Source organism: Scomber japonicus, chromosome 13, assembly GCF_027409825.1.
Source record: "Scomber japonicus isolate fScoJap1 chromosome 13, fScoJap1.pri, whole genome shotgun sequence".
Classification (NCBI taxonomy): Eukaryota; Metazoa; Chordata; class Actinopteri; order Scombriformes; family Scombridae; genus Scomber; species Scomber japonicus.
The window spans coordinates 18,346,217-18,357,732 of NC_070590.1; the positions used below are offsets into that span (position 1 = coordinate 18,346,217).

General features: G+C 39.3%; 2 protein-coding genes across 2 annotated transcripts; one reads left to right on the forward strand and one right to left on the reverse strand.

Annotated features, from left to right (window-relative positions):
• Positions 1 to 718: 718 nt before the first annotated feature.
• On the reverse strand, positions 719 to 6,906 carry mis18a (MIS18 kinetochore protein A). The gene is made up of 5 exons (XM_053331895.1): positions 6,657 to 6,906; positions 6,346 to 6,412; positions 5,087 to 5,209; positions 4,008 to 4,110; positions 719 to 1,441 (listed from the first exon to the last, which is right to left on the reverse strand). Exons 1-5 carry the CDS (start codon positions 6,904 to 6,906, stop codon positions 1,361 to 1,363), a joined length of 624 nt encoding a protein of 207 aa, XP_053187870.1. The 3' UTR covers positions 719 to 1,360.
• Positions 6,907 to 7,828: 922 nt separating this feature from the next.
• haus1 (HAUS augmin-like complex, subunit 1) lies at positions 7,829 to 11,516 on the forward strand. The gene is made up of 9 exons (XM_053331101.1): positions 7,829 to 7,944; positions 8,031 to 8,205; positions 9,220 to 9,355; positions 9,445 to 9,579; positions 9,751 to 9,874; positions 10,500 to 10,565; positions 10,698 to 10,769; positions 11,210 to 11,261; positions 11,506 to 11,516. Exons 1-9 carry the CDS (start codon positions 7,924 to 7,926, stop codon positions 11,514 to 11,516), a joined length of 792 nt encoding a protein of 263 aa, XP_053187076.1. The 5' UTR covers positions 7,829 to 7,923.

Genomic DNA, 11,516 nt, shown 5'->3' on the forward strand with positions numbered 1-11,516 from the left:
GGGGAAGGGGGGGAATAAGGGGCGAGGGTGGGGTTAGCAGAGAGAAAAACATCACACCGAGATTAGGGTGGAGGGGGTTCATTCAGGACTCCTCCCCTGTGTGTGTGTCTTAACATGAGCGGGGGATAACGTTTGTTGACAGGCGTGCCGACCAACGAGCTGGCTGGCTGTTCCTCCGGCAGTGAGTGTGATGACGAGATGGCAACAGGCACTCAGCATAGCACGTGCTCTCAGTTGCCATCGCAACCTGCCCTTGGATACAGCATGCTGGTTGGCCGTTTCTAACGGTTGTTGTTCTGTGAGGCTGATGAAACCTCGTGGGTGAGGGAGGGCAACCGGTACAGCATGAAGCCTCTTTCCCGCCTTGGTAGAAAGTGTTGCTAGGCACATTAGAGGTCAGTCAGTAAACAAACACATTTAAACACATAATCAACCCGCCCCCCACCCTAACCAAAAGACCTTAAACTTGCTGTTTAACTCTTAAATCCAGAAGATACTTCTAATTACAGACAAAGCAGGATGAGCCAGTGATCCCTAACACTCTCCAGAGGAAGTCAGAGAAAAAGAAACATTTAAAAACATTACCTTAATAGTCTTTCTCTTTTTTTTTTAACTCTTTATTACACAAAACACTAAATACAAACCATACATGTACAACTGAAACAAGCAAAAATAAACAAAGAAATAGCTTGTTTATGTAATAGCAACAAATGAAGGGTTTCATTGGAATTGTTAACTCCTATTATAAGACTCCTCAATACAGAGGAGACTTATAATAATGTCTAAGTGAATAATTAATAATCCAATAATGTGTTTGACTGTGATACAATCAATATTAAAAGAGTATGTGTCTTTAATTTTAGCTTCAACCAGGCGACTGAAAACATAAATGCAGCGATGCTGTTTGGCTTCAAGATTACAAGCTTGAAGAAGAGAACAAAGAAAAAGTGTGTGTGTGGCCTCAGATGGCCTGATCAATACAGCATTGTGCTGAGTGTGCAGCACTGCCTGATGAAAACCTGAACAAATAAACATTCTGCTCACAGCGTACATTCACTCTGCACCGAGACACACAGAGAAGATGGTGCCATGAGCCGCAGGAGGCGAGCTGACAACGTGATTGATTACAAGTGCAGACAGTCTTTGTTTCACTACTGGTAGTCAGGACAAAGCGGATTGGGAACTGTGTGTGCACATGTGTAGATGTTTGTGCACAAGGTGAGGCTAGGACAAAACTGAGGGAATGTTGCTGAGATGAAACTTCGAGGAAGAGGCGTTAACGTGAGGAGTGTGGATATTAAATCCTCACATTTAACAACTGGACAAAGCACCCACCCAGACGAGTTGACGTCCATCACTGTCACGCCTCGTCACATCCCTCTTGAAGGCCAGCCTCGATCTCCTCCAGCCTCTGCGCCATGGACACGACCAGCATTTTCATCTGGGAGGGTGGTGGTCAAGAAGGGAGAAGTTTTGAAAAGGTGCACCAAGGAGGGGTGGGGGGGGGGGGTTGTACAGCAAGATGAATGGCAAGGGTGGGATGAGAGAAGAATGAATCAAGAATGAGGATGAAAAGGGTGAATATGAAGGAATCAGAGCGGGGAGTGAGAAAATGGACAGGTGGGAAATGAAGGGAGCAGCAGGAAGCAGTGAGGGAGAAAGAGGGGAGGAGAAAAGATAATTGGGAAAGGGGTGCAGCAGGGGAGGATGACGAAACCCAGAGGGGTGGTGGTCAGGGATGGATGGGTATGATGGAGGGAGAGAGAGAGTGGGAAGGGTGGGGGAGTGGGGTGTTGGAGGGGGAGACAGGTCAGTGAGTGTAAAAGATGCACAACCCAAACAAGTGTCTAGGAGTCAGACAGACAGAATACATTAACTATGGCGGCAGCGGTGATGGGCACCTTCGTCACTGCTGCGGTGTAACTGAGGACAAAGACTCCTTATAGAACACCAATGAGACAGTTTGGAGAAACAAGTGGCAACCCCTGAGTCTAACTACTGATAAAAACACAACTGTTTGATACTTCACTTTGAGAAATATCACAGATTGTTTTTCTAAGAAGATCAATAATTTCAGATGAAATGATTAATTGTTTAAAATGTCAGAAAATAGTGCAAAGTGCCCATCGCAAGTTCCCTCCGCCCAAGGTGACATTAAATAACCCATTTGCAACAAACAATTATTATCATTATCAATTAATCTGTTGATCATTTTTATGATTATTCAATTGTTTGGACCTCAAATGTCCTTTTTTGTCCTGATCGAGAGTCCACAAATTGAAGATTTACAGTTAACTACATATAAGACTAAGGAAACCAGAGACTGTTCAAAAAAAATCACCAAAAAATATGAATTGATTATAAAAATAGTTATCGATTAATTGACTACTTGTTGCAGCTCTACATGAATCTCAGCACTTATGTAATATTTGTCTCAAGCACATACTTGGTTTGATGCCATGAGTGTTATGGTTGGAACTTGTCTTACAGTTTCCTAAGAAAATTACCTGTTTGAGCGGGAACAGTTTTGGCCGAGGCTCAAACACATCAATGATGAAAAGTAATGACCGCAGAAGCTGTTTATGCTTATTGACACATTGTGATATCTCACTCAGACATCACTGATTTGAACCCTCACCCAGTCAAATGCCTTTTTAATGTTGTTCCTGTTTATCAGTGGATACAATGAATGACGGCTATAAAACCACCTAAAATTAATACAATCAGTGTATAGCAGACAGATTCATCTCCAGCCTACTCACACTGGAACCAAACACAGTCAGTCAATGAGGTGGGAGATGTAAATGGTAGCCTACATATTAACAGGAGGTAATATAGGGTAAGCTTGTTCATTTACTTATATGGTATCCTTATGCTCCCTTTTGTTTGAGTGACATTGGTTTCATTACGTGACTTCAGAGGTGAGTCACTTTCAAATCTATTTGTTTCGACGGTTCAAAGGAAAGGAACAAAAGAAATAATTAGCCTATATATGGAAACTATCCATATCAGATAAAGAGAGATGACTTGGTGCTTAGTGTACTGACACGCAAGCATGAATGTTTTGTTATTTCTAATATGTTATGGTTTTTTTCCTCCTGACTTGAGCAGTATAACTTGTTTAAAATATAGTGACTCATAGTTAATAGTCATAATACAATAGGTCAGCTGTCACCAGAATGAAATTTTAAAAAAACAAAACATCACACATACATCATGATATACTAACAAATCCACATCATGATCAAAACATGTTTTTCCCACTGACAAAGATTCCTCCACATGCTCCCCGTCACATCTTTTGTCCCTGGTACAAGAGCGCTGCTGCCCACTATCACCACCTACTGGCCAATCTAGGGATTGATGGTTATTTTTTAAACAAAGGATCATTAACTAAGTTTGGTGTCACTAGGCTCCTCCAGTGAAAGTAAATACTTAGGAGGAAGATTTCCATAAAATATTCATGTGGCACTTTTAACTATATAGATCTATGAACAATTATTCAAAACTATCTTTTGATATTAACACTAAATCCTAAATAAAATACATGTCTTTGTTTTAATCTAAACTAATGTTGTGGACAATAAATCTGTTTGTAGGGGATGACATAGAGAGATGAGGTCATGTCTGATATACGAGTCTGGCTGTTACAGAGGCAAGGGCTTCCCAGAACTAAGGTGATGTCATTAGTACAAACTGCGCATTGATAATCAATGAGAGCTGTACTGAATTAATGTGAAAGCACTGCAAGCTGGACGATGCAACACATGGAACAGAGACTCCTGTCATAACTACCAATGTATGAGTCAGATTTCTAATTCATCTATCATCAATTTTTCACATCAACAATACAATTTCAAGGTGTAATTTGTAACTGTGGACTGATAGCTATGGTTACATGTTACTTTGAGTGTTGACATGCAATGTGTGAAAGAAACATTTTATCTCACAGCAAAAAAAAAAGCAACAGAAGAAACAGACAAAGAAAAGCAGTGGCAGTAATTCACCTCTGACAGCTGCTGTTCCACAATGCCTCTGTACTCCAACGTGACTGCCTGCTCTTTGGGGCCCTCTGCTGCCAACATCTGGCTTGCAGAACCGAGCACATAGCTGAAAAAGAGTTACAGTACAACATGAAAGTATTAAATATGGAGGTACAGTTGGGGTATGAACTGTAAAACTAATAATGAAATTCAACACAATACCCCTTCCATGAACACTACCTTTGTTAAGCTTATCACATTCAGTTTTTTGGTACTTAACTGCTGGTTTAAAAGCACTGTTTTCACCATTCAGTTACATGTTTAATCTTGGTTTTTTTTAAATTGTGCTATATGTAAGAATTGTACAGCAATGTTATTATACAGTGTATTAATAAGTTTAATTTCCAAAGAGTGAAGGGGTTGTAATGTAACTTTAAAAATGAGATCTTTCCTGCCTTCCTCAGATGTCTAAATCAGCCTGTGGACTGATTTCTATGGAAAGGATTTGGGTCATTATGGTGCGCTCCTAAGTGCCTTGCCTCTCTCCTGCTAACATCAACAAATAAGCAGCACCCACCCCAACACATTCCAGATTTCAGCTTTCTAGCTCTGTTACCCTGGCTGATGGCTAGCTGCCTAACCATGCCAGGTGTGATGGAGTATCTCAATAGTTGGAGGAAAGAGATCTCTAGAGAAGATGTCTTAAGCAGAGGTATTTAATTTAGGTTCAATATTGAAGGGACTTCAGAGTGGCCCCTAAATGGGAGGAAAGTATTGGTCAGGCTTATTCTAAACATACACTTCCCTTACCTACCTCAGACCACTCTTCATTCTGAAAGTTGTAAACTTTGCCTATGACCCAGAGACAACTGCCATCTACCTTTCCTGCCTTCTGTGGTCTGATAGACACCTTGGTTGCAATGGAATCCCCTGACATAGCAAATAACTTTAGATGTACAAAATTGTTCACCGTGTACAATAAGGTTTGGATCACTAGACTTTCTTCAGAAATAGATCCAAATCAGGTCGACCACATCATATCAAACAAATGTAAACTGATGCACAAGTCTTTAAACATTCCTACTGATTATCCCTAAACATACCTGTCGATGTCTGCAACATTGAAACAGAATGTAAACCTCTTGTGGTCCATGCTCTTAGGGGTGGATGCGTAAACCATGCCAAGCAAAGAGTGGCAGCCTCGACAGATGAGATCCACAATCAGACTGGAAGGAAAATTTTAAAAAACAAACACAAAAAAACAAAAAAACAGTTACCAATCAAATAGTGGAATGGATTTCATCCAAAAAACACTCATACATAAATGAATAAAATGGCTGTAGGTTGTTTTGTCAATGCATTCCTACCAACACATATGAGCATTTTCCTAAACCATCTGCCCCTCCCCCCCTCTGTGACTGAGGTATGGTTCAATTTAGGCAACCAAAACTTGGTTAAAGATGTACTATGCATGATTTTCCTGGAAAAAAACCATGTACAGATTCATACAAGCGTAATCCCCCTTAATCATCACTTATGAGCCACTAGAAGTGTGCGGCGGTGTATTGATCTACAAAGGCCCTGCCCCCCCCCCCCCCCCCCCCCCCGCTCTCTGTATGTATTTTCTTATTCATTTACTGTGTTCAGGATGCCCCTTGGTGTCAACATATTGGCAGTGGATGTGTAGTCCCCACTCCCGAGCCAATACCAACTTGCAGGGTGTGAGGTCAGGACTCGTCTTTCCCCTCTGCTCCTCTCCAACTTTAAATGTTGTGTTTATGAACAGTAACCGACAAATCCTGCATAGTATACCATTAAGTTTAGAGAAGATTGTGGTTTGGAAAGCTAACACTGATCAGTAAAGAAACCAACATAACTGCTGGTTTGGACACTTTTTGTTACACTCTGAAAAAAATAACAACATTTAGCTTTGACACTGAATATGTAGATGATTATAAGTACTTTACTATATTTATTTTTATGCTACATTATACTTCTACATCACAACTTTTTGAAGGCAGGTATAGTCAATAATTACTTTCCGGATTAATATTTCACATCCATGCTGCTTTTTATGTTTTGTCAAAGATTGTATCCATTTTTAATGTCCCCTCTTAGACAGCTACAACATTAAAATAATGCTTACATGTTTAAGTTTAATAATACAGTAATATAATATGTAATATTAGAACTGCAAAAAGATCAGTCCTGCAGTGTAATGAGTACCTATAATTGGATCATTTGATGTGTATGTTGTGCTCCATTGCATGTCGCTTACCTGCTATGAAGTACTTTTACACTGTTGCACTTTTAATTGAGTAAATGATCAGGATACACACTTATTCATTTATGGGCTTCTCACCAAAGAGATCTTTTGTTAGGTTCATGCAGGCGAGTGTCCTTTCCAACCAAGACGTTTTCAGTGACCCCTGAGACCAAAAACATCACAATCATGTCTTTAGTGCAAAAATGCATTTATAAGTTAACTACCAAATGTCTAAATCCCCAGCTTGTGACTTCTAAATGCACAATTGAACAGACTTCTCCATCTAACTGTGTTTTTCATGCAGTTTAAACTCATACATACAAAAGTAGACAGATATATGTTTGGGTGTGTGTTTTATTTGTCCAGACCAACCAGGCCTAACCAGAAAACTGAGCAATCAGACTCACGTTTAAGCCTTATCTGGTTTTGGTCATCTTCACTTCCATCCCAGGACAGTGAATCCCCCACTGGTAACTTGCACTTCCCGCAGATGAAGACCACAGGTCCGTCGTCTGCCGTCCGGCTGTCCTCGTCCTCGTCCTCCTCTGTTTGGCCGAACAATTTTTCCTCGATGGCGGTAGAGTCTGTGCTGTGAAGATCAAATGTGCTATCTATACGTTTCTGTCGGCGTTTTACTAAGTTTTGTTTCGCCGCCATTTCTATTAGATTCTCCCAAACAAACAAGCAATCTTGAAAGTTTTGAACCTACGCGGGTAGCTGAATGACTCCAGACCACGCAAGATTTTACTGTTTCATACTTCCGCCTTCGCTTCTTACGTCAGTTCAAAAGCTGCTTGTTTCACTGCTTCTTTTGTGGCCGAATATAATTTAATACTCACAAAAATGAAAGGGAATTATTTTGTTTGCATGTAATTTAACATTTTATTTACACTCACTAGATTTTAAAGTCCTCCTCCACTCAAAAATGTGTTTTTTCCTCTTGTTTCCACCTGCATATAGATAATTATATAAAGTCAATGGTTTGTATAGTTGGATGTTTGAGCTTCACTGTGCAGAATGATTTATGTAGAGTTTGACACTAGACGGCTGTTTTCACATGCATCTACTGTAAGTGCAGTGTATTTTTTTATATAGCCTATTTATATATAAAAATACACTATATATATTATTTTTTATCCTTCTTTGTTTCTTTTTTTCCTCACACACCCCAGTCATGAATATTGATCATGTGCACAAAAACACAGAGTTCATGAGGCATTATTTATTTATTAATCTTGCCGTTACCGTACAGTATAAATGTCTCCTAAATGTGTCAGTCTCTGATCCAGTTCTCCTAAGCTTTAATAGCAGGTCATAATCTTGACTTGCTTTGTATCTTTGTGAGTCTTGAACCGGAAAGACTTTGTAAACACAGCAAGCTTTGTTTGTCTCTGTTATTTATTAACCACACATCATTTTTCTTGTATTTATTTATTGAATTTCCAATTTTCATACATTTTTTGTTGTATCTAAAAATATCAATCGTTGTTTTTAGCAGAAGTAGCCAAGACACTTGCTACATCGCCTTCTCATTGGCTGATAACCAGGAAGTAAGTTAAATGATTTGAGGGGCGCGAAACTGAAAACTCTTGTTGTCTTTTTCTTTGGGCTACTGGAGCACTTCAACATTTGAGGAGGCGAGTTGTTGTGCGTTTTGTTGCCTCTTCACTCGCCATGTGTGAAAAAATCAACAAGGTAAGGTACCTTGTCTTAATAACATGCAGTGACTGCCGCTGTTGGCTGTGTTTCCATCGTCCACTTTGTCCCGTGTTTTTTCTCAGGTGAACAGCTGGCTTGGGTCAGTGTTTGGGGATCAGGCTGTGCCTCAGTTTGAGGTCAACACCAGGACCGTGGACGTACTGTACCAGCTGGCACAGTCCAGTGAAGCCCGGTGCAGTGACACAACTCTCCTTATAGAAGACCTCAAACAGAAAGCATCAGAGTACCAGGCTGAGGGTGAGTGACTGGCAGACGGCAGACATGAGATAGGATAGGATAGGATAGGATGAGGTCTCTATTGATCCCTCTTTGGGAGACATTCAAATTGACACAGCATTACAGTGTAAACAATATCTGTGTAAATAAATCTGTTTTATATATATATACATACATACATACATACATACATACATACATACATACATACATACAAAACCTATTAACTGAGACAATGTTGTGCAGATAAATTGACAATAATAAAAAAAACAATCATTATTTGCTGCAGTATCCTTCATTGTAAAGCAAAACTCTTTGCAAGTACAGTGGGTAAAAAATCAAGCGGTAAGTTGATCTGTAAATTATGATTTATTTTTATTTTCTTGAGCAGTCTCTGAAGATTGTTAAAATCACAATAAAAAAACATCAGAAATACAACTATAGAACACATCATACACAAACATATCATATACATATGATTATGAATATCTGTACACACACACACACACACAGTTAGACTTAATCATACATAGTTACATACACAATATATGCGCACACACACCTCATGTTGACAGACATATTCATACATACATAAACTAATGCACACATACTGACAGTGCAATAATAAACTATATGTGATGGACACTGCGTAGTAAATTTAACATTCACCTTTGCTTTCTCTTTAGAATAAGATTTGCTGAATTTTTTATTTTAAATAAAACATGTATTATTGTCTGGTCACTTGTTATTTTCTGTCTCATTGGATGTATTTTGAGCAACGTTAGCACAGTCCCAGAGCTCTGCAATTAACATGATAAAGATAATGTTATGATTACAAGGTATGATGGCTAAAATATAGTAATAAAATAAGACCCAAACTGTAATGAACCTTCAATTTACTGATTCAGTGTCTTTACATGCTTCAATATACTAGATTTTGGTGAGATATGTGTAAAAAGACACATTTGTGCATTCATTCACACCACAAAGTATTCATGTGTTTTCACAGAACTCAACAGTGTTTCCTCCATCTAGGTGCTCATCTCCAGGATGTTCTTCTACAAGGTGTTGGCCTGTCCTGTGCAAGCTTGTCAAATCCTGCTGCTGACTACTTGTCGGCTTTAGTGGATAATGCCATGGTGCTTGGAGTCAGAGACACATCCCTGTGCAGGTAAGCTGTTATTGTTCTGTTGTAGTCTAGTCAGTAATTACCCTGTTTAAAAAAGAAAAAAGCAATATGGATTTTTATGTTTCCTGTAGCTTTATGCCAGCAGTAAACAACCTCACAAATGAACTTCTTGAAGCAGAGAAGTCAAACAGAAGACTTGACAGGGATCTCAGGGCCCTCAGAAAGAGGCTGGGTGCCACTCTGGTGCTACGGAGCAACTTACAAGAGTAAGAAAAAGGACACCGGCATGTTGACATTTATTATTGTATTGATATGTAATGTTATAGTAACAACATGCAATGTGCTGTGCTATCACATACTGTATGTCACAGCACAAATAAGCCACTTGTTGCCACATAACTGCAGTCCTTCTGTAACCTGTTTTTTATTGCCTTCAGGGCTATCAACAAAACTGTCAAATCTCAGTCGGTGGAAAGTGCTATGGCGGAGGAGAGGCTGCTCAACATGGGCTTTGTGACGAGAAAAACTAAAGAGTTCAGCAACACAAGGGAAAGGGCAGAGGTGTGTTGTGGTGTTATACTTCTACCTGTGAAGTGTTTAAGTTGTGCAAGATTATACTGTACTGTATATAATATTTATCTGTGCTCTTGTAACAACTTGCTATGCAGCCTGAGGAGGCATATATTATTAGTGGAGTCAGCTGCTAGCAAAAGAAAATCAATTAAACACACAAAAAAAAAAACAACTAGTGGCATAAAAATCCTCTATTAGGAGTGTGAAACATAGGATGGCTGAAGAGTCCAGAAAAGTCTTTCCGAGTATGTAGCAATGGGAAGGAATACAAACTTTAGTGTACTAAATATTCAATATGCTTTGCAGATCATCTAATTCATACCTTGTTGGTGTTGCTATGGAAATAAACAAATAACCTATGGTGCCACAATTCGTGCCATAATTTAGAGACACAGACTGTATTTTGACCTGGCTGAAATGTTAGCATCATGTTACTGCCTCTGGTTTAGAGGACAGAGGTGATGTCGTGGACAGGTCCAACAGTTAACGCCCTTCGTATTGTTGTCAGGAGGCACCAGATATTCTACATATCAGAGCCACAAAGCAGCTGGCACGACAGAGGTCTGTCATAAACGTTGTTGTCTGTTTAATTCTCCTCTCATACATCCTGCAGGCTCAACTTGTATCCAGGAACATGGACAAGTCCATCACACATCAGGCTATTGTGCAGCTTTCTCAGGTAATTTCAGCTGCAACACACTCAGGCGTCATGGAGTGAAAACATAACACTTTCAGCTTTCAGGGTTTGAAGTGTGTCATCTTTCTTTCTCTCTCTATGCCCCTCTCTCCCTCTCTCCCTCTCCCTCTTCAGGAGGTTACTGCACTGAAACAAGAAATCATTCCATTGAAGAAGAAACTGGAGCCTTACATGGACCTAAGCCCAGTATGTTTGTTTTCAGTTTGTCTCTCTTGTAAATGTCTCAGTGACCAGTAGCCAACCCTGTTTTCACATTATCATCATATTTTATACATATATTAACACATCTTTCATTAATGGCAGCCTTAGCCTTATTACATTGATAATGAACACAATTGACAGTTTGAACAGATTTGAACTGCCTAGCATAAGTGCACCTGGGGACATCATACTGAGCCTCATTGCCATTTTATATGCTTACCAAAATTAATTTGAAACTGATGGGTAATAATCTTAATTACTATCCGTGCTATGCTATTTAATAGATAAGACGGTTAACAATTGGAATTATATAAAGCATTTAAGTGAATGTATGTAAATTTGTCTTCACTTCAGTCATGTCTGTGGAAACATCTTTGCATCGCTGTATTTTACTTCATGTTTTTTTCCCCTCTAAACCACAATAGAGTCCGTCTCTTGCTCAAGTGAAGATAGAGGAGGCTAAAAGAGAACTGGTAAGTATCTTATCATTTGTTTCAGTGATGTTTGAGAAGCGATCGATTTCTTTTCATTTCAATGCTTTATTTTTTTCTCAACTACAGACTGCAATCGATTCCCAATTTGAGATGAAAATGGATTTCAAGTGAAGATGTGTGAAATTTGAGTAGTTCCTGGTTTGATTTGTAAATGTTCAGTTTGAAAAGTAATAAAAGTAACAGTTTCCATGTCCTGGTGCTTCATTGTCATGTGTGGAACTGTGCAGGTGCAGTTTAG